This window comes from Colossoma macropomum, unplaced genomic scaffold (assembly GCF_904425465.1).
Source record: "Colossoma macropomum unplaced genomic scaffold, Colossoma_macropomum, whole genome shotgun sequence".
NCBI lineage: Eukaryota > Metazoa > Chordata > Actinopteri > Characiformes > Serrasalmidae > Colossoma > Colossoma macropomum.
In genome coordinates, this window is record NW_023495761.1 from 1,846,760 (window position 1) to 1,871,500 (window position 24,741).

At 38.9% G+C, this 24,741-nt stretch overlaps 1 protein-coding gene across 1 annotated transcript in view; it reads right to left on the reverse strand.

Annotated features, from left to right (window-relative positions):
* Positions 1-24,741, reverse strand: part of atp11a (ATPase phospholipid transporting 11A) — a 101,183-nt gene that overhangs the window by 15,204 nt on the left and 61,238 nt on the right. Inside the window, 12 exon segments of the mRNA XM_036563381.1 lie at positions 2,030-2,165; positions 5,636-5,763; positions 5,907-5,966; positions 7,054-7,199; positions 8,531-8,633; positions 9,728-9,908; positions 10,542-10,793; positions 14,981-15,162; positions 16,877-16,980; positions 18,052-18,125; positions 20,345-20,416; positions 21,829-21,995. Coding sequence (XP_036419274.1) covers positions 2,030-2,165; positions 5,636-5,763; positions 5,907-5,966; positions 7,054-7,199; positions 8,531-8,633; positions 9,728-9,908; positions 10,542-10,793; positions 14,981-15,162; positions 16,877-16,980; positions 18,052-18,125; positions 20,345-20,416; positions 21,829-21,995 — 1,605 coding nt within the window.

Genomic DNA, 24,741 nt, shown 5'->3' on the forward strand with positions numbered 1-24,741 from the left:
GCACTAAAAGCTTCATAAATGTCCTTTAATGGATAGAGAATGCAGCCTGGTCAAAATAAAACTTTAATTGTTTTTGTCTGACTGAATGTGCGCATGCAGATTTTAAAGCCCCTCCTCCTCCCTATTTGCTGTCCAAACACACAGCTGATTCAGGGATACAACGGACGGCCCTTCTAGAAACTTCCTTCATATCCGCTGACCATCCTTTACCACAATGACTCACTTCGAAAACAGCACACAAACAGAGCCTTCAACAGCAGTGCTCATATACTTTACCTTTCAGCAGCAGGAATCACAGTTTAAAGAAGTACAATAAAACAAAAAACAAAAACAAGCCACTGCAAACATGAAGAAACACAGCATGTGATGGTGTATTTAGAGCTTTAGTGAACACCACGTGAAGTTGATGAGTTGCTAATACCAAAGTAAAACAGACGACACATGACGCACTGTGAACTTACCAGTGTGAGCAATCAAAATGAAATCTGTTGTTAAAAAGCACTGCAAGGGCGAAGGGTCTCCAAAAGATGCTAATAACACTGAGTTTTTTAGTCATTATAACACTGCTGAAGGTTATTTTACTGATGTCACTCAGTTAGAAGTAGTTAATACAGTGGCAGTCAAAAGTCTGGACACACCAGTTGAAGTTGTTCTGAGTAAACAATCACAGTACAGTAAGGAGTAAATAATTGGGCTCTGCTTTTCTTTTTAGTAATTACTGGCTATAACCACACAAAATTTAAAGTGTACACGGTGTTTAAATGGTTACATTCTACAACATCCTTAATTTTTATTTTATTTTTAGTTAAAAAAAGGCAAAGACAACTCCATGATATGGCCTTTTTATGATTATGGATAATTCAGTCAGATGTGTCCAAACACTTGACTGCCACTGTAGGTTTATTTATAAACCCATCATTTTACGAAGAACTAAATGTTCCACTTCTTATGAAAATGTATCCCATAAAGGGTCATGTGACCAGATGCTCTCCTGTTTGATCATTCTTTCCCCTTTGGCCAACTGCCCTTGCAGTGAGGCACAAGATGAAGTCCGACAAACCTACAAGGACAACTAGAGCGACACCTGTCCCGTCGCAAGTGTTTCGCACTGGACACGCACACACAGACAAAACAACATGTACTCCTACTGAACTACACAATGAGACGGGGAAACATGAGGAGGGGAGGTGGGCTAAACCTACAGCACCCAGGCCTAGTGAACGAGTGACGAAAGGTTTAGGGGTTTGTTTTTAGAACTAGGAGGTTAATAAGATGTGGTTATGAGAGGGAGGGGAGGGGTAGAAACAGACCAAACTAAAACTAAAAAGAGGATGAGAGACAGATAGGGATAGGCTTACCATCTGTGTGTTGGTGGCCATTAGCTGAGGAAAGGAAGAGAAGCAATAAACAAAAAAAGGGAAAAAAGGCAAAAATAGAAAGGAAGACGAGAGGAAAGGCAGAAGTAGAAGAATAGAGGAAGGAGAAAAAGGAGAAGAAACAGAAAGAGAGAGAAATAAATAAACAAATCAACCGGAGAAGAGGGGGTGGGGGGGGGGAGAAAGGGGCAGGGCAAGAAAGTAAAGAAAAAATTAGGATGTTATAAAACTTAAAAAATCAAACCAAAACAGGCAAAAAAGCAATCCAAAAAGATTAATATGATTTGAACTGAATGGCACAGAGAAAGATGTCTGATTACCCAGCATGCTTTGTGTCGTATACATGAACACGGAGAAGCACCCGTAATGGTTATAGAAACGTGCAAAAAAAGGAGGACAGACGAAGAAGTCTGCGAAGCTAGCTCACGTCCTTCACTTTACCACAGATAAAAACAGTAACAAACGAGGGAACCATTACAACCAGCGCTTCAACCGACCAATCACACGCCACACAGTCATCCACCAAGTCTCGCACACCCACTCATGCTAAATTTCTCCATGGAGGAAAGAAAACAAGAAGACCGTGATTTGTTGAATCAAAACACGTATGAAACAAAAAATGGTGCATGACTTGGTGGTGATGAGGTCGTTACCTGTCCATTGCTGGTGAAGGTGGTATTGTCGAACAGGAAGAATGCGCCGAAAAAGAAGACCACTGCATCAAAGACCCCCAGAAACGTCCAATAAACAAAGATCGGCCATTGCAATAGTGAATTCTTCGCAATATCTCTGTGGAGATGCAAAAAACAAAACGTTACCAAAAATGAACTTGTAAGACAGCCTGTATAGCCCTGTTTCTTTCAGAATTCTACTGTTTAATACCTTTTATATAGTCAAAGTGTGAACACTAATCAACATGCTTTGTTGATTTTTTTGGTGAAAAAAGGATCCTGTACACATCTTCTACAGGGAACCTAATTATGGCATTTTCCTGCACATCTTATTGCACATTTTTCTATTTATTTGCCGAGTTTAATATTGAAAAAACATATATAAAAATGTGCCATATATCTGTCACAGGCAACATTTTATGTTTTATTTTTTCCCTAATATGTCAAGCTCAGCAGATAAACAGTAATTGCTCATTAAAATGTGCAGAGATTTGTTCTCCTATTTTTCACCTAGAAACACATCATTTGACCAGGGGCTCCCAAACTTTTGCTTACAGCTGCAAATCACACAAAGTGTTGTTGCTGGAGTTTTTACATGTCAGCGTCATTGTTAGATGAAGAGTAGCCCAACATCCAAAACTATCTGGCACTGATAAAGAGCTAGAGGATGGCTAACATAAACTGTATATGACAACAGATGGGCTACAAAAACAAGGTCGACCTGCAAGGTAGGTGTTTTTTCTTATAAAGTGGCCAGTGAGCATGTACAGTGCATATACTTCATTAATATGTATGTGTCACATATGTGTCTTATTACAAATTCTTCACTGATTAAACTGTTTAATAAGCTTTACTCTCTACTTTTAACCACAATGTTGAAAGGTCCTCAATTTTCCTGATTAAAAACCCCTTCCTGGCCCAAGCTAAACTCCTACACAGTATACTACCACAAACACTCTAACATACAGCTAAAAGGTGGAAGCCTTTGGGATTCTTGAGAGCATGGCTATAGATTGATTAAGCACTTAAGAAAGCAGTATAGCTACAGTGCAATGATCCAGACAAGGCCAAAAGCCAGCCTTGTTTTTTCCTCCTCCATGTAAGAGAGACAGTTTGTTTGCAATTACGCCCACGAGCGAGAGGAAAATAGCGAATCGATCACCAGAATAAAGCAAAGGGCTGAACAAACAAAGCCTTCACTGCAAGATTAATAATATGGGCCAGTGTCTCAGACGGGTCTGGGCTCTAAACACAATAATGAGCAAGAATGAATAAAGTTTGAATTGACTAAACAGAGAAAAGAGTAAAACATAGAGTTTAAAGGGCCCATAACAAGGAAAAACAAACGATTTACAGTGCAGCTCCACTTTCAACATCACTGAAAGCCCATTTTAGATGAAGTGATAAGAGGTGTTGTTACTGTAGACCATGTGTGGAGTGGCTGAAGTTTATTGATCACGATGTCCCTGAAGATTTCAGTTCAAACTTAACAGTTTGTGCCTGGACTGCTTTCTGATCAAATCATTTAAGTCAGCCAATCAGAAGAGAGCTCGTTTATATATTGTTGCTGTCCATAGAGAAACATGTATCTCCAAATAGTAACTTTACAGGAGAAGGCTTTTAATGCAAGTTAATGTAAAGATGTTTTATTTCAAGTGATTTCAGAGCATTTCTATTGATACAATCATCATAAATTTTTTACACTGTTGTTACAAGAGGACTTAAGTAATGAAATATAATAAGAAGTAGCATAAATGCCCTTTAAACAGAGCTCTTAAGCTCCAGGTGTTTGAGGTATGTGGGCATATGTTAGCATGTTCCTCTCTATTTGCTGTTTTATATGTTTATTTATGTTATCTGACCAGGTCAGTGGACGGTGTGCTATCTAAATCATTCATATATGCCTATAAGCAAAACTGCATTTCCATGACAATTCAAAGGCTCCTGAGACAGGAAGACATCAGCACCACGACAGTGCTAACAAGATCAGCTACTGCCTGCTGCTTGAATCATCCTCAGCTTCTAGTCAAAGCAGAAACAACAAAATGGTGCTGAAAAGATACAGAATGTCTTTATATTTTTTAATAAGGGAAAAACAAATTTTTATATCAGCATTTTAAAACTTGCAATTCTAGCATATCCGTTTATTGTGACTGAAAATAAACAAAGTCCTTGTTGAAAATTGGGCTATTTAACGACTGCACAACCATTTGTAAGGGTTTCATAAACAGAATTTAATATGTAGTGAGATGGAGGAGGGATAAGGAGCAATAAAAGCTTTTATTAGCAGCCCTGCTGTTATCACTGTTCAAGCCTTGGAGAGCCAAGAAACACTCTTCCATCTGTTCCCTCTCCGTTTAGTGGTCCGCTCTGACCCATTTTGAGGTGTGACTGTGTGCGTACGTATGCGCAGTGTGTGTACGAGTCAGTGACAGTCATCTCGAAACGAGGATATGGTGGGTATAAATAGCCCGCATGTAGACAAGGATTTATACACAGCTCATAGAGAGAAGGCCAAAGATAGAAGCTAGCAAGCCACAAAATACCAAAGTCATCCACGTGCAAAGGTATGTCACTTTCCTTTGTTGCCTAACCCACATAAACAGGATCTAATACAACACAACCTGACTTAATACATACATGCATATTCAGGTTTAAAGGGTTACAGCTCTCTAAATGGTTAACGTGGCTAATTAAGCCAGAACACTGGTGGAAATAAGTTAGCATGATCTAATCTGCAATGCTAATCGCATTAAAAATTATGCATATGTTTAAAAGCTTTTATCAAATTCAAATCCTAAGACTACTCTAACCTTAACCTGAAAAATTAAATCCACACAAAATGTAACTTTAGCCCAAAGATAATCGGCCACAAAATGTTTGGTTATTTAGTTTATGTAGCTAATAAGTAGTTGAAATGTATGTAGACCAAAGCATTGTATAAACTGCATTCTTTAATCATCACACACTTGCCTCAAACTGTGTTGAGCTGTTCAGTAATCTCAGACTTACTTATATGGGTTCTGACACTGTATGGCATAATATTCTCTATAAAATTGGACGAGTATGAAGCACCATTAAAAAGAACAGTAGGAGCTGTTGAATTCTTGAAGAAGAATTCTGTCTATGTTTATAGATAACAGTATGTCCTACAAAGTCAGAAACCACATAAGTCAGTATATTTGAAATCACTGAACAACTTGACACACTTTTAGGCAAGTGTGTGACGTTTTAGGCATGTTAAGACACAAGCACGGCTTATATTTTCCTCTATCTAATGTGAAAACATGACTAAAAACCCTTGTTCTGTGAAAGGAATACTGCTTTTTTGTTTACTTTGTTTTCTGTCATTAAAGAGAGTATGTTTTTTTAGCATTACTGCAAAAACTGAAGAGTGCAGGATGCTTGTGAGATGAAGCAAACCTCAGACACCAATCATGTCTTGTTTGATTAACTACATTTGGAAAGGAGAAAAATGTGTAAATTACATTTTTTTACTATTAATTTAAATGTTCACTGCACACAGGCAAGTGGGAAGGAGGTTAGTGCAATCTGGTCTTGGCATACGGTGGACACATGTAGACTCACCTATATAGAGTGGGGTCCCGTTTTAGGATGTCCATGTTGATGTGCTGCTCAATAAGACTATAGAGCAGGATGGGCAAGGAGGTGAAGCTGATATTGTACAGAGTGAGATATGCTGTGTCGTACAGTGGCTGCAGGAGGACAAAGCATAAGATAACTGTACATTTGACAGGAGACTAAAAAAAAGATCCCCAGTAGAATATGCAAACTGCACAGCGGTAACACAATATGCCTTTCAAACATTTAGAAACGTTTGGTGGGGCTGAACGCTTACCTGCTGGGAGAAGCCACAGAAGAACTGATAAAGGAACTGAGGAAAGATGAAACACACATTCTAGAGGGGAGAGAGAGAGAGAAGGGGGGGAGAGAGAAACACTTACAGATCTTCACTAGCTGCAGTCCCAAGTGAACAAAACACCTCACAGTATGAAGTGTGAACTCAGAGGCTATAAATAGCATCAAGATAGCTTGGTGGCACAGCTACAGTTTCTTAAAAAAGCTCAGGCAACACTTTTTGCAATGAAAAACATACACTTAGCTACAAAGCTATGTTATGATAATGCTTTTCTTGTTATGATTATGCAGTTTTGAACTGACAGAATTATTTTTCTATTTCATGTGCAGATTATGTGCAAAGAAATCAATTTATTTATACTTAACCTCAATTTCAAAAAAGTTGGGACAGTATGTGAAATGCAAATAAAAACGTGATCTAATTTGACCTGTGTTTAAATGAATAAAACAATCAATAAACACCATTTTTGCTGCATTCATAAGTGCAAGTTTAGACTACACTATGCACAGCAGAGGCCTTATGTCAACAATGTTCAGAAACGCTGCCAACTTCTCTGGGCTCAAGCTCATCTGAAATGGACTGATGTACAGTAGAACCGTGTACTGTGGTCCTGATGAGTCAATCTTTCAGATTGTTTATGGAAATAATGGACGTCATGTTCTCTGAGCCAATGAAAAATATGACCATCCAGATTGTTACCAGTGTAAATATTAAAAGCCAGCCATGTCATGGTATGCAGGGTATTAGTATTAACAAGGCACCATCAACAATAAAAGATATAGACATATTTTGGAACAACATATGCTGCCTTTTAGATGATTGGCTGGCTCATTATGACGAGCAAAATATGACAGTGAAGGCCCCATATAGCTAAAGAAAACTCTTTCAAAACTACATCAAGGGAAAAAGTTCATAAGTTCATGATAAAACTTTACATTGTTTTGTAGTGTTTTCAATTAAGGTCAAGAAGAATTTACGAACCAATGCCAATTCTTGCTTTTATTAGCACTTCACATACTCCCAACTTTTACGGGATCTGTACAATAATCACACGTTACCATGTATTGTCTTACACAGATTACTTTTACTATTACTTCTAGCATTTAGCAGTACAGTAAAAGCATACCTTGTAGAAGAAGTATTGCACCAGCTCAGATATTCTGATATAGTAGTAGTGTCCGTGCACCAGAAGCATCTTTTTCAGGTGTTTGAACTTTGGGATTGCATAGTCGCTGTTACGAGCTGCCTGACGCCCCTCCTTACCCATGATGCCTAAGGACAGAATGAGCAGGCAACATTTTGGAAGCCAATTCAAGTGGGAAGATTCAAAGCGTAGGGAAGTGATTCACACAAATGAGGTAAGGCGGTATAGAGAAAATACCAAAAGAAAGAAAGAAAAATCTTGAGTCAAATGATATTAATGCATGTTTGGGTCATATTGTATTGCTTGTGTGACAATATATTAGCTAATACAGGAAGCAATGACACTTATTTATGAGGCAACAGCGTTTTCACCCTTAGAAGTTGTGACAATAACAAAACATTGTGTAATTTTATATTAATTAATTCTTATTTAATTCTTTATTATATAAATATCTATCTATTTATCTATCTTTATTATATAAATATTTGATGTTCTCACCTGGTATTAATCTCAAGTGATCTGATCTCAATTGAGCAGTACATTGTATATACACATTATACATGCAAAAATATCAATGCTATATTGTCATTAATACCACCTTTATTAGAGAAATGAAAAAGTATTTTCCCATCAGCTCTTTTTCTTTTCAAAAACGTTATACACACATTCATACACACTGACCAGCCACTTTATGAGGTACACCACCTTGTTTCTACATTCACTGTCCATTTTATCAGCTCCACTTATAGGAGTTGATAAACCATATAAACCTGCCCCACCATATAGGAGCACTTTGTAGTTCTACAATTACAGACTGCAGTCCACCTGTTTCTCTGCATACTTTGTTAGGCCCCTTTTATCCTGTTCTTCAATGGTCAGGACCCCCACAGGACCACTACAGAGCAAGTACTATTTGGGTGGTGGATCATTATCAGAACTGCAGTGACACTGACGTGGGGGTGTGTTAGTGTGTGTTGGGCTGGCACGAGTGGATCAGACACAGCAGTGCTGCTGGAGTTTTTAAACACCTCAGTGTCACTGCTGGACTGAGAATAGTCCACAACCAAAAATATTAGCCAACAGTGTCCTGTGACTGCTGATAAAGCCAATATATACTAGAGGAAGGGCATCACATACATTTACATCAGTCTCTTGCTCTGTTTGATATCAGTCAAAAATAAATTAACTATGTATTTCTGTAATTACATTTAAATGATATAACAAAACCACAATAATAACTCTAGCAATGACGATGATTCACACTTTATTTTGCCAAAAAAAATGGATCTATAAAATGATTTGGTACAGTTAAGCAGTCAAGGAGGATTAGACTGACCAGCATGATCAAAATACACTGAGCGATGCCAAGAGATCCTCTCTGCAGTTAAGACAGCATAGGTGATTTGTGAGTAAATCTTATCTCGTGCAGCCGCTGGAAACAGTCGAACCATGTGCTTACCTATGCCCACGTGAGCTTCCAGAATCATGCTGACGTCGTTGGCCCCGTCCCCGATGGCCAGAGTGATGGGGTGCTCTTTGGAGGCCTTGATCAGCTTAACAATCTGTTAAAAGAAAAAAAAATCAATTCTAGCCACGAAAACAGGGGTGAGATTAAAGGGACAGTTCACTCAAAAATGCTAACATGGCAAACAATGAATAAAACCTCTCTTAGCACTTATTGTTAGCAATATATGCAAGTTTTAACAATCAGTCACAGTGGTAGCTGTGGTGGACAGCAGAAGTGTTTTCATTTCTTAGAAAAACAGACAAGCCAGTACATTAGAGCTGTTACTATTGATTATACTTGTAATGAAGTCAGCTATTAAGTAATTTTTAAAAACAAAATGGCCAAACAATAAAAATGAAATGTGCTCGTTTTTGTCTAGCCCAATATAAAATTCTTATTGCAACTATGTAAATGCACAAACAGCTGTGCTGTCCCTCAGATGTACAGAATACCAGTACATGACAACCCAAACAAGCACAAATAACCGGTCAGTTCAAGTGTAAATGGAAAGAAAGCAGGATCTCATGGCAGGAATAAAAATGGGCCAAAGAGAAAGAGAGACAGAAGAGAGAGAGAGAAAGTGAGAGAGAGTGAGAGAGAGCAAGAGAGGGAGTGAGAGAGAGAAAAAGAGAGAGCGAGAGAGAGAGAAAGATAAAGAAGCAGAAAGGAAGAGAAACAGACAGATACAGTAAAAGGGAAAAGAAGAGGAGCTGTAATTGGTCTGGGGTCAGACTGCCTCGATCCAGTCAGAAATTATAAAACAAGTGAGCAGCACGAATAAAACCATCATTTCAGAGCTTCATGAAATAAAAGCCTGAATGCAGTTCAGCCAAGACATATTTGGTAGAAAATTATAGACAAAATCCATGTCAAACAGTATCGGAAAACACATTAGCAAGTCTGTTTGAGATTACTTGACAACACAGTTGGCAAATGTGTAATGATTTAGGTATGCAGTTTGCAAAATGCTAACTGGTGGCTGTAAGCTTCCATTACTTGTTAGCTACATTAGCCTCATAGCTCCAGTGCAAAACTAAATTCTTTTAAATATCACAAAGTCAGCATCGTATAAAGAGAGGCACAGCACCTAAAATATATTCCTTAAGTAACCAAAAGTGATACTTTAGGATATGTGATAGAACGAGTTACCTGTGCCTTCTGAAGTGGCGCCATGCGACAGCAGAGCACAGCACTGCAGTTTCTGCAGATCTCCAGAAAGATCTCCTTGTAGTTTCCTCCAGTGCTGCTGCCCTCCTGCGCCGGCTTCATCACCGCGGACAGCGTCGCCCCATCAATAATCAGCCCATAGTCCTGAAAATCACTGGATAGACTGTGTGGAGAGACACATGAGCATGTATAACAAGATTACACTGCACAGTTCCAGCACAATTCACAAACAAAATTGTCCATATCATGACTAAACCAGGCCTAAATTTTATATTCTTCAGTTTTCTATGCAAAGGTTCGAACACCCCCAGTCAAATTGCATATTTTGTTAATTTTCTAACATCATCTACAGAGGACACAGTGCACATTTGAATTATTTGCTGAGTTTAACATACTGGAAATGAGCACGAGCTGTATTTTACTTTGTGAGCTGGGTGATAATTAATTTTTCACATCATTTATCAGTTCAACTTTTTAACATTTTTTTATTTTTTTTACTGCTGTTGAACGTTTAAATGCAGCTGTACTGGTAACTTGACTGAAAGGAAAATTGAAATGGAAAATGTATTTTGGATAGGCTCCAGTCTATTTCTCCCTCTCTGCCAACAGCCGATCAGAGCAAGCCTTTTTACAGTACACAATTTGACTTAGCTCAGCAATATTAACTGTTGTTTATTTTCTTGTAATTATTGTCAAATTCATCATTTTATATCTAAGTAAATATTTAAGTGTTTTGCTAAAATATTTATTGCAATTGTTCTTTTTCCCATTTCATCCAGCTGTAGCATCCACTCACCCAGAGAAGGTGTCTCGGGTCATGCTGCCATGCTGTCGGAGCACGGTCCTGCTCAGGTCGAACAGGACGTCGTGCAGGCTCTGCTCCTCTGTGCGCTTAGTGGTTAGCTCCAGGATTTGCGTGTTGCGGCGGAAAAGCTTGCTAGCGTAGCAGGTGGCTGCTGCTGTCTCCATTTTGTCCCCTGTCAGGACCCACACCTTCATCCCAGCCTTGTGCAGAGACTCAATGGTGTCTGCTGCTTTGTCCTGCAGCCTGAGCCAATGAGAGAAGACCATCAGCTTATATTCAGCTGGTTTCTATTAGCGAATGATCAACGTAAGTGCAGTAAGTCAATCAAGGTTTTTAGCCATACTTGTAGTGCAAAACACAGAGTGGAAAATTTGGATCTAAAGCTGAACAATATCCTCACGCCATAGTCATGAATTTTTTCCATTATATGTATATTTTTATTAATTTTTATAGATGATATTGGGTCACATAATGTTAGAAATCACATAAGCAAGTCTATTTGAGATTACTGAACAACTCAGCAAGTGTGTTTGCACAGTGCTAGCTGGTAGCATTATAAGCTTGCATTACTTAGTCAAATGAACCTCATAGCTGCAATCCAAAAAAAGAAGAAGCAAATTTAGACACTAAATGTGCCTTGGCTGATCGACCTCATCTGGGTGAAAATTTGTTGGATTCATGCTATACAACAAGTGGTCAAATGTCAAGATTAGAGCACATCAGCTTATACAACCCATTTTCTGTATATGTATCTACAGTTATATGGTGAAAAGAGTAGCAATTTACAAACTATTTCAACCAAATGAACAACACCAACACCGCCATTCTAACCAGTGCCCATTTCACTGTTAGCCCTGTCAGCATTTTTGGGCGAGGCCCTCCTTTAATGGCTAGTGCTATGGTGGTGTCACAGGCTAGCACACTCTGTAATTAAGCTGCACAGCAGTGAGGATTCACAGCCCTGCACCACTGCCAGACAATTACTGCACATTCCCCCCACTGCGCACCGCCTGCAGCACAGCGACCCAAACGCAGCCACACTGAGAGAGAAGAGCTGCCAGTTCATTCTGCTACAGCCTCAAAAATTCCATTTATTCTATTTCACCCTCATACCTCTGACCAAAGCTGTGTGAATTCTTAACCCTTTATTTGTCTTCCATGCCCTTGATCAGACCTCACAGTGAATTTAGACACAGCATTCTTTAAAGGGGAAATGGTGGTATAATAACACCACCTGTTCCTAATGTACCACACTTGACAAAGCTTGCTGGTTTGTTTGGGGTATTTTTGTTTACTTGCCTGTCTTACGATGTCAATTCAATGCACAGTGTTAGTAAACTTGTAGAAAAATTCAGCTCTGTGATGACCTTGTAGTCCAGAAAATACACTGACATTCAATGAAAAAATGTATTTAGGATAAAACGTATTGAGTTTTGCGCCATTTTCTTAACCACCAGGCATGATAGCAGCAATTTTAGAAAATCCCATTCATTTCTACCATCGAGAAATCTAGCTTAGATACAGAGTTTCTAAAATGGGCATGATGCAGACAAAATGATGACGACTTTAGTGGTCTGTAGTTAAATCAGTGGCACAATCTTGCCTAAACTACTACAGGTAAAGAACTCATTTCAAAAATAGTTAAAAAATACTTTCTTAATTCCTAACCAGCATTTACTTACTAACTGGCAGTTCTGTTTTTGCTGCTTTTCCTGTTATAATGAACTGGTATTGAGAATCACCAAATTTCACAGGCACTGGAATCAAAATTGTAACAGTGTCTATTTGACATATTATTTGAGATCACGTAACAATTCAATGTGATTCAATATAAGCGTGTGGTGATTTAAGGGAACAGTTTACACAGTTCTAATTGCTATCCACTTCCATTAGTGAGCACCATTAGCCTTTAGCTCCAGTTTAAAACTAAAGATGCAAACCAAACATTTCTTGGCTGGTCGACTACATTTGTTTTTAAATTTGACTTTTTGTCAAAAATCTCCCTGAATCCCCAATTCCCAAACATTTTGGATTTTCTAAGGTATCATATCTACTCTTGTAAAGCATCATATCTGCACTGCACAGCTAACAAACTCATAAGCATTCATTACTTGACAAGCACTATAAGCTTTTACGAGTTCCTTTCTGCATATACCGAGCTGCTTCTCAATATCACAAACTGAACTCCACAGCAGCAGAAACCATTTGTGTGCCTCGCGATCTCTAAATGAGGTCCGTCTACTGACTGATAACTTCATATATGATGTCTGGCTTGACAGACTACTAAGAGCATTAGGCTATATCACCACTTTGTCAGGGGCACTGCCCGGCCCGGGCCACCAATCGATTCCAGAGGGGCTCTAATTACTTTAGCCCCTCGTTAAATGCTGACAGCAGAGCCTAACGGATGGACTCTATTGACTGGCTGTGTAATTAACGTGAACATCCGACTCTGCGTCAGTGTTTATAGAGCTCACGTGTACCCATATCCGACACGGGACTTGACAGCACTCCACAATGATGTAAACATGAGTGAAGGTGTCAATGGAAGTCAATTGATGGTCTGCCCCCTACTGATAATGTGAACAATAATAGCTCGTATGTCATTCTTTGACCTTTGCAAGAAGGTCCAAACTGACTGGTTATGGAAGTCTTTTCTTAACAAAGATTCAGATTCAGTTAAACAAAAAATGACTAATGTAATCTGATTCATTTTGATGTCCCCTACTTCCATTTCTTTCTCTCACTGACTTTTCTCCCAGCCTCCTGAACTTTGTGTCTGCATCATACATGTGTAGTATGAGTGCTCACTTGCTGAAGGAAGTGTGTAGTATGGCAAGTTTAAAAATGGAACAGACATAAACATGGAGTCCAAACAAATTGTTGCCCAAGATGTTTGTACGCTAGGTAGCTATCTTAACTAAACTTGACTAGGCTGAATAGCGGAAGGTAAGCTAGCATTAGTTAAATGTTAGCTAACATCTGCTTTAGTTTCAAAAGTTTACCGAATTTGTAATCAGCATGCAGAGACGATAAAAATGATCACACATGGACATCTAACGCCAACTTAGGTTGTATATCTTGTGAGGTCGATGAGTGTAGCACAAGGAGAAACTACACACATCTTAAAAAAAGGGGTTCTTTGAAGAGATGCCACAGTAGAACCACTTTTGACTTTCTATAGATCCTTTCAATGGATGTTCTTTTTTAAACATTTTATTGAAACCACTTGAAAGTTTCTCCAGGGAACCAAAAATGTTCCTCTGGGTTTTCAAATTCATACCATCCATCCATCCATCCATCATCTAAACCGCTTATCCTTCTGGGTTGCGGTGGGGTGCTGGAGCCTATCCCAGCTGTCATTGGGCGGAAGGCAGGATACACCCTGGACAGGTCGCCAGTCCATCGCAGGGCAGACAGACAGACATACACATTCACACCTAGGGGCAATTCAGCATGTCCAATTGGCCTGACTGCATGTTTTTGGACTGTGGGAGGAAACCGGAGTACCCGGAGGAAACCCACGCAGACACGGGGAGAACATGCAAACTCCACACAGAAATGACCCTGGTCACCCGGCCGGGAATCGAACCCAGGCCATTCTTACTGTGAGGCGACAGCGCTACCCACTGCGCCACCGTGCCGCCCTCAAATTCATACCTTGAATCCAAATTCTGGTCCTGTGTTTTGTAATCACTGGTAGTTAACTGAACTGTTTATGTAACAGATTGGCTACCTAATATCATAATTATTGGATTCAAGGTCCAGATTTGAAGACCTCTGTTGTATAGCATCGCTCCAGAGAATCCTTTTTGGTAGGCTCACGGGAGAGGTCATAACAAGAATGTCTAAAGACAGGCATGAGCAATTTTGGGGTACGTGTTATCAGTGTTTAAAAGTTTCTAAACCAATCAAACGCTTCATGAAGGTGGTGCTAAAAGTAGGGGGTGAAGGTGCACTCGTCAACATTGGCTGATGGACAACAAGCCTGTTATTAGTCCATGGATGTAATGCAAATTACCCTGACTGAGAACTACCTTTAAAAACTCCAATAAAAAATTAACAATATATATTGCAAGGAAAAACAGTTCACTTAGCCAACAACAGCATTTCGCTAGCTAGCCTGTGTTGCATGCGTTGTTGATCATATTCTGGACATAATCCAGCACTGAAAGTTTAACAAGTTGATCCTAGACATGTGTTCTCATTATGACATCACGTCTGACACAAGGCTACCTTTTTGGTGCCTTCATTTTAAAGAGCATATGGCACTGACTGTACACAGTTTTGTACTTTTGTAATCAGTCATCTTGGAACAGAAAACCCCTAATGTAGGACAACTCAATCAGCACTTCACTGAAGCGGATTCAGAATCAGTCTGATTAGTTTTGATTCCAATTCTGATTGTGAGTTTTTGAGTCATGAGTCACCTGTCCTCAACGGCCGTGGCTCCGAGCAGGATGAAATCTCTCTCAATGACGTCGTAAGCCTCGGCCAGCTTCTTGTCTCGGTCCTGCAAAGCCAGCTTAGCGCTGCTGAGAAGATGACACACTTGCTCGTACTCCTCCCGACTCAGCTTTTTATAGGCCACGCAAAGTGTCCGTAAACCCTCCTAATGTGGAGACGAGACAAGAAAGTTAGTCGCAGGTCTTGTACTGTCAATCATCGCTAATACACAAGCGTAAAGTTAGAATCAAAGCTTCGTAGTGAGTACTGGGTTCATTTGTTCATTGAATTTAGTCTTTCTGTTCAGTCCTTATCTTTCCACCATGACAGTTAATTGCTAGGGACTTTCTTTTGCATATTCACTTCAGTTCTTCAAATCACATTTCCCCAGGATCTGTTTACCTTTATGACTGAGAAGGCCCCATTTAGCCTATTCAGTAGCTCAGTGTAGTTTACATTAGCATGCTAGTTAATTCTGTAGTATCTGGCCCCCTATCCCAGAAAAACACTTTCGCTATGGTAACCCCATGTGCTGGTCAGCGCCGCTGCTAACAGCAACTAAGCCTGCTTCAAAATTATGTCATTCTTTGCCAGCGGGCTCTGGCAATAGTCCCGGCCCAAATCTGTCCCAGAATGGGGAGAGAGAGAAAGAGGGGGTCAATATCCCAACACTGCTTTCAATGTTTTCACATGTGAATATGTGGGTGAATCCTGCCTACACAGTCCATATACTGTACCTGGGCCAACAATGACAAAAAGGAGTGCTGTCCTGAGATCAGGTTTCCAGACTGTTTACAGTGATTCCAGACTGTTTATAGTGATTCCAGACTGCATCTGACTATACTTACATTTGAGTTAATAAAGTTAAAGCTGCACTAAGTAAGATTTTTCATGAAAACTGAAAGAAGTAGCATCACTGAATGTGGAGGGGGAAAAACCTAAACCTATGCTAAAATATGGTGTGCATATGCAACTGTGTGTCACCCTGTAAACCCTGAAATAATTATTTAAAAGTCAGAGGTGTCGGGTCAAGGTTTCGGGGGAGTGTTTAGGACCACGTCGTACGTCTTTATGTATTAAAGTGACATGCACAGACTCAAAAAAAGGTCCAGCCACTCTATGTTAAAAGAATGTCTTATAATCCTGACAATGTTGAGCTGGGGGCTTAAAAGCTGGTTTTGTGGGTATTCTTCTCCCAGAATAAAAACAATGAGTTTTTACTTATTTTTAACCATCTGTTCAAAACAATCTGAGGACCCTGAGCGAATGACATACACTGCAGTTAACTGTCAGTTCCTGGGTAGAATGTACAAAGTACAATAAATAGAATTTAAAAAACTACAAAACACTGCACAGCAGCAATAAGACATCTATTTCTTATAGAGTAGCATGTTATCATGAATGTAATGCTTTTTATCAACACTACAGAGAATCAACATTGCTATGTGGCAACAATACTGGCATAGATCAAACATCACCCAGCTCTAAGCTGAGTTAACTATTCCTCCTCTGAGATTCTTTGTGAAATACAGGCTAATATCTTTTGACAACGATATGACGTATTATCAAATATATACAATACATTGCAAACTATAGAAACTCGTAATCAGCCTTTTTTTGAAAGATGTAAGGATAATATTACCAAAAAATAAAAATACCTTCAACACCTGCAAAAACCTAAAAATATGTCCATGCTAGAGCTTTCCTTTGTAGAACTAAGCCTGCACTTTCCCCTTGTGTGCCTAAGTACATCCCAAAACGCCCCCAATAAGCAAAAACTACAACACAAAAACACACCGCTGCAAGGATCCGGAAGGTTCTTTGGGAAAAATGATAAAAGAGGAACTCAAATGTGTGTGCGTTTTTTTTTTTTTGCTCACCACAGCGTTGTGCTCTACTCGCGCCCGAACCTGGTCCACTTTTCCCGAGATGACCCGCGGGAAAATGGAAGAGTCAGCACCTTTACAGAACAGGTACAACTCCCCTGAGATCAGCAGAGAACAAAGAAAAATACAAACAATTAGCAACAAACAAGCAACAGAGCTAAATGCCAACAGTGAAGTACAAACAAGCAAGAGAGCAGAATTAGCAGGTCACTCACCTCATTTACTGATATAAAATGATTGCTACTATCAGTTTATTCACCCTAATAAATCAATTAACTCATTCTTTATCTAAATAATTATGTCTGTATTGAATGTATTGTATTGTTTGTTTTTTTTTTCTCTTGTACGTCAGTATGATGTAGGTCATATTAGCATGCTCACCACACACTGACCCACTTCAATGAAGGTGGCTGGCCTATTTGTTAGAATACAGGGGTAACAGAGAGAGTTCACTGGTAATGCCAAACAGTCTGTAGCATTTGTCCTACAAAAGTATTAGTTGTTTTAAATGTTGTATGTTAAAGCAATAAGCCACAAGAGGCCACTGTACTATTAGTTGTAATAACTCTACTATATATATATATATATATATATATATATATATATATGTGTGTGTGTGTGTGTGTGTGTGTGTGTGATAAAGTACATGCAGGGAGCCATAATGCAAAACAGTCTCTGAAGAAAACATATTTTATCATTTTCGACATCACATATTAAAACTCAGAAGACAAGTGTAGTTTTACTGCTCAATTTGGATAATAAATAAAGACAGTCAGACACCTTAAGACCTGGTTCCTATCACCACCACTGTAAAGAAAGATGCTTTACAATATACCATTTCACATTAAACCAGTGGGTTCTCAAACTAGTCCATGTCTGCTCTGGCCCCTATGTGGGCCCCTGAGAACCAGTTTGAGAACCACTGTGTTAAACAACTCTGAATGACTTAGTTTACATCTCAATCACTGAATTGTAGAGAAATATCTGTGAAATTTCCCTTAAATACAGAATTCAGGTGATGTGTGCGGTTAAATGAGTGTATATGGATATTTTATAATGTGTTTCGAATGTGGCTCAGCCAAACATTTTAAAATGGGCACTCTTTGTTTTATAATACAGGACAGTGTAGTGTAGTGGGTTATGTTTTCAGCAAGTCTAAGCACTCTTACCAGAGTTGGACCTGACTATGACACTCATTCTCCTTCGCACAGAATCAAAGTTCAACACCTCCAGCAACTCAAACCTGGAAACACACACACAGAGTGAGAAAAGTAAGAAAAATAAGTATCTGTACTGGGGGGGTGAAACGATACATGAAATTCAATATACAGTGGTGTCTCAATACAATACATTTTTCAATACAGCAAAAAGTGTCTAAAAGTCTGCCTTGTGTTCATATGTTAAATATTATTTTCTCTCTCTAATGTCTATTTATATGATGGCCATGCTGTTCTTGTTACTATGCCTTTAAGACTGACATATGTAAATGACCTCTGTTCTGATTGGCTGCACTAAACAGTGCCTCTTTCAAATAGCGGCTCAGGCTGAAACACTCCTTATAACTTCAGTGTGAGTGGGCAGAGCTAAATTGTAGGAAGAATAGGTGGATATATATATATATATAACTGTGAAGGTTTTTGTGACATCACAAAAATAGTGACTTCAAAATTGGTTTGCTTCACAGCTTAATTTTTCATATATGGACTGTGTGGACTGAGGAGTGAATGGTGCTTTTACAAACTTTAAAAATATTTACACACAGCATCTAACTCTTTTATTGTAAATAAGTGAGGATAATTACTTTTTTCCATGATATGGTTCTGGGGTCAAGATTCATTTTGATTTTCAAAATCTCAATGAGATGTGAAAATTATTCTATGGAGCTCTAATTCTAGGCAATACGGATCGGTTCAGTTTAGATAAATATAAAGATTTTCAACAGAACTTTTTCAGTACCTCTTTCACCACCCACTAACAAAGTAAACCCCCAAAATCACAACCCAAGAATTCATAATTGACTCATAAAAAGTCCAGACATGCAGTGTGGGTGCATGCATAAAATAAGCCCCTCCCCTTCTCAGCCACTTTATTCTGATAGGATGCACTCAGATGCCTAGTGTTGATCACGGACAGTGGTTTCCACAAAAGCTTTTTTGTTTTATTTTATTGAGCAGACGCAGACAGCTGAACTGTGCCAGTGTGATTCTACCTCTCTGAGCTAAAGAACAGGAGTAACCTACAAGGTCTCTCACACGCAGACATACACACGGTCAGGAACAGGTGGTGTAGTCGAGGAAAAAATGTCCCTCTGAGATATTTTTGAACTGTGATAGAAACACTGGCTCTGTGTGTGTGTGTGTGTGTGTGTGTGTGTGTGTGTATGACCCCTCATCCACTCATCTGTAGGGCATCATGTTGCTGAGATAATTACAAGCTTCAGACACACACTCTGTCCTCCAGGTGGGGAACCAAGGACACACACATTTCCACACACTCCTGCATGTTTACATAGACAACACACACACACCCACCACACACACACACACACACACACACACACACACACACACACACACACACAAACAAACACACCTGTTTATAGCTCCTAGTTAACCCTCAGTAATTAGCAGTATGTCTAGACAGCTTTATTGCTCATGCTTCTATATCCATCATATGCAGTCATACCACAACACTATTACAACACCAGTACACAGTTTACAGAACAGGAGGACTGATTACTCTCTCACTGTATACAGTACAGTATACACTGTACAGTAAAGTCAGAAACAAACATTACACAAGTATATTAATGCAGCTGACAACACTTTGATAACACACAAGCACAGCCTTGTTGTACAAATTATTACAAATAATTGCAAGTTATTAGAGATGCACAATCAAACTCAGCCAAGATCAGAACTGGCAGCTTTTCGCTCAAAACCAAAATCATTAATTGGCCAATTTATTGTTTTTACTTTGCCAGATCTGCTGCTACACCTGTATCAAAATGTCATAGCTTGATTGGGCTAAATAGCCAGTTGCCTCTTACCTTTAAAGTTATTTACATAGGTATCTGTTTTAAAATTGAAAAATGAAAAAATTCCAGTTTGGCCTATTAAAGAGCAAATGATGCCATTTTGTATTTCAAGTACGGCTAATGGAAAGGACTGGAAATGTGCAGATGTGTTTCATGTGTTCATATTATCCTACACAACGTGAGCTTTGGTGCTGAAAAAAAGGCTAATGAAAACAATAAATCGGAATCGGCCATAAAAATGAATGATCTGTGCATCTCTAGTGGTTATAAACTTCAGTACTCAAAGGGGTGATAGAGGACAAATCAAAGTGTCTGTAAATCTAATTTGTTATTATTCCAGTAGCTTCATGTCCAAAAAAGACAAAGTGCGTCTCTGGCATGATACCCAAGTCATTTGATAAGTAATGCATTTCATGCAGACTCACCTCTCGATCTCATCCTCTCTGTTCAGGATCTCCATGTGGCTGTCCTTCAGCCGCAGATAGGTGAATCCAAGCCTGGGAGACAGAGAGGGGGACAGAAACATCAAATAGTGTATAGAGTTTGAATGATATGCATCAGGTTACAGGTTCTCAACCCCCTCAGGAATGACAGAACAGGGAGAAAGGGTGTAGGGACCCAGGACTGTAACAGACAGAGAGTGGAATGCTGGTCTAAAGCTTAAAAATAAATAAATTAATGAATAAACCAAATGTACACATAGTTTTCCTTTTACCTCGAACACAGTCAATCATGTTTGGTATCTGAAGTTTGCATTTTTAGTTTAGCTATGAGACTAATGCAGCAAACAAGTACCGGAAGTTTATACCACATGGAATAGTTTAATAGTTGTGACTACAAAGACACACTCGTGAGCTCCTTCTGGTGAACTTTAGACGGCAACACTGCTCTGAATGAGTGATTTCCACAGTCATGCCCACAAGCTTTATATATTAAGAAATGAGTTTTTTTCTGTCGTTATATTGAAGTTACAGTGGAGTTCAGCTATAGACGCCTTTGGAAAACCATGCAGTACTATATTTCAGTTTTTTTTTCCCCACAATTTTCTCCCCAATTTAAAAATATCCAATTCCACCCACTAGTTAGGACTCCCCCAAATACACAATACCACCAGTACTAGGAGGGTAAAGGCTAGCACAGACATCTTCCTAGACAGACATACTCTGTGAAGTGAGTCACTGCATCTTTTCTAACTGCCGCTAATGCAACATAATCGGACAGCTGAACCACTTGGAGGACTCCCGGCCACGGATGGCTATAGCATCACCAGGGATAGAACTCGGACAGACGGTTGCGCCACGGTTTTCATTACTGAACTCACTTGAACCATTGGGACATTTAAGCTGTATAGAAAATGCTGCAAATTTTTGTCAGACGGTAAATCCCACTCTGGGAAACCTGCAGCAGATTCAGTGAAGAATTTATTTATTTTAAACGGCTTTTAAAGAGCCCACAATAACCCAATATTTTAACAATAAAATTCCCTTGCATTCCTCCACAAACTGAGTGCTGTACCTATTAACATCTGTACTCAAGGGGGTGATTGAGGTTAAATCAGAGTATCTGTAAATCTAAACTGATGCAATTCTGATAGCATCATGTCCAAAAGAGATGTGAAGTGTGTCTCTGGTCTAATACCAAAGTTGATTATAAATAATGCATTTCCAAGAACAATTCAAAAGGAATGGAAAGGGGGACTGACATTTTTGGACTGAGTCAGAATTTTGTGTACATATCTGTACATGCAAATGACATTTATTGCTCCTAACAGTATTAAAAAAAGAAAATAAATCCCATTCCTGTCAAAGACTAGAGTGCCCTGTGTGTCAATGTAGTGCTTTAGTCTTACATCACAGTGTCCTGTATGCATTATTTATGTAGGCTTGACTCTGTGAGTGCGTTTTCTCACCTCTTCATGCCCTCCACCAGCGCCACCTCGTCAGGAGAGGAGGAGATGTAGAAAGACGTGGCTTTACCCTGGTGAATCCCTCTCTTAATGCCATCCACCGTCTCCTCCTCCTTCACCTGCACTGTGTGACACAAACACAGCGCCCGGAAAAACAGCTCCTCATGCTCCTGAAAACACACACATACACACAGTTCAGGATCAGCACACAAATCAACATCATAACATGCACGATTCCGTTCAACATCACCAGAAACTGTCAAGATTTAATAATAATATAAATATAATAACAGTGACTCATTTTCATGATTATAGTTTTAGAATATATTATATACATGATCATACGTAAAAGATGTAGCTTATTCCACACATCATAAGATCCATCACTCTGCCAACAGCACCATTTCTAACATGAAATTAAATCACAGATGCAGTTTATTGCCTACTAACTATTAACACTTTACCTAAGCAGTGTAAGAACAAACAGACTTAGTGCGAAAAACACACAGAATCATTTAAAATCAATGACTTAAAAAATATGTTATTATAATAAGAGAATAACATATCTAGGATACTTTTTGGGGTTGCTGTCCCAAACCCTAGCCCCCAAACTTTTTTGTATTTCTATTTTAAATTGAAGGATTTAGATTTATCATTTATCAGGTTAATTTTTAAATAAAAAAAAAGCTTAATTTAAAAAAGACTGTGATGTCACTACCGAAACACACATTTTAGTGCATAGGTGGAGCCTTGTTTTAGCCACATCCCTGCATTTTAGAGCAGGAAGTGAGACTGCATCCTTGTCCCTCATGCCCACATTGTGAGCAGCGAGCAGCAGATTCCTTTGTTTTGAAGTAAATGTGTCCTGAAGTCAGAGTAACATTAAGAATCGTCACTACCGAAACAGACTTACTGTGATTAAGTACACTCTTTGTGTTTTATTTGTTCAAAGTTGTGTTTGCTAATCTTGTACTGGCTAATGCTTTTGAGTTCTGCTTAAAATAACGTGAAATTGGTAATAGAATGATTGTTTTGGTAGTGACAGAGTGATTGACCATTTTGTCACTACCAAAACAGTCACTATATTACCAATTTTAGCTAACAAGCAAACTTTGAAAATTTTCAAAATAAATACAATAAATAAATACAATTAAGGTACAGGGTTATTGAAAGCAGAAGGTTTTTAGTCTCAAGTCCCAGACAAAAGTAAATGTACTTCCCAACCAACAACCAAAACTCATTCTGCTATGTTAATAACGCCAAGGCAGTCCAAATGGGGTGAAACTGCAATCCGTCTATCTATACCACTTTGTGTGATGACAAATGTCCTGCGATTGATCTGATAAGCTGCAGTACACAGTATCACTCTATTGTTACTAAAGTAGAACTCAATTAGAGAAGAGTACGTATGACACCACAGCCACACCTGGAGTCATCTGAGCCTGTTTCTGTTCTTTAGAGAACAGTTCTCTCTAATGAGAGATCATCTACTTGTGTCCTCATATGACCGGAGAGAGGGTGTCACTAAGTGAATGAATGAAATCACATAACATAGCCAAGAAATAGCCTTGGGCTGATGACTAATAGTATCAGATTCTTTCAACATCAAAATAATTAACTATGTAAAAGGCCTACACAGGGTGCCAATGCGGCAGTTTGGCAATAACTTGGGTTTCAACAGAATAAACATGGAGGACTACTGGATATTAACAGCGTTAAACGTCATTTGTGCAGAATATAGACATTACATACCATTACATACTATTAGAAGCTAGGCCAGTTGATTAGCATTTACCACTAGGGAAAATGGCAGCTGTAGAGTAAGACTGTAGCGCTCACTTGTGGTACTTCGTAACATAACTGAATTTAGATCATGATAATGTCATATATCACAATAGTTCTGCAGACTATAATCATTTGTCTAAATTTACATTACTGTCCAGTCTTATTAACGTCAAATCGACACTGCATGATATATTGTTATCTATAAACATGGTCAAAGGTACGTCACATTGCTAAGAACAGCATGAGCAGTCATCTTAAAGCCTAAATGTCCTCTGCACTTCTTTCTTTTTTATACAGTGTCAATGTTTTAACCCATAGTGTGCAATGTAGACAGTGCACAGACACAATTATGAACATTCCCACATAGTCTAACCAGAGTGGATCCATTACCTTCAAATTTCATTAGCAGATAAAGGAGCAGTCAGCCGGTCTGAGAATTCTTCAGCTAAAAGATGACAGGATTGCCTGACGTAACATCCTTATGAGATGTTCACTTTTAAAGGTATAATTTCAGAGGAATGGATCTGATTCTAATTTGCGAGTTCTTCAGTAAGTAATGTTCATTTGTCACGTGTCAGTAGTGTTCATTTATCACAGACAGAGAGACTGAGTTCATTTGCGTTCCAGTAAGGAGGACAGAATGAATTGGTGGAGTTTAAATGAGTCTCTCCATTCATCCATTTTTTCATTCACTCAGTCTAAACACTCATTTTTTTTGTTACTGCAAGAAAGATGCAACTAAAATGATTCAGAACTTTATGCCTAAACATATTAGGACTTGTCAGAGCCACTACAGTAGCTTTATGCTGCAGTTTGGCAAAAGTGAACAAGTATAAACTGGTACTTAACCAATCAAAAATTAGAGATATGGTCATGTGACTTCTGCTTTTAAGGAACACTTCAGTGTATTTCAGCCTGTTCTCCAGCCACATCTGTAGCATACTGTCAGTTAGCATGGACAGTAACTTTAACACATTTCCCTGCTGATGCAAAATACAGTCATAATAGAAAGCCAATGGGCAGAAAACAGGTTTTCTGTTCTTTTGGTCAATATGGGCAAACAACTGAAATTGTGCTAATTTGACTGTGCGGTACAGATGCGGCAGTGTTCCAATTATATATGGGAGAAAA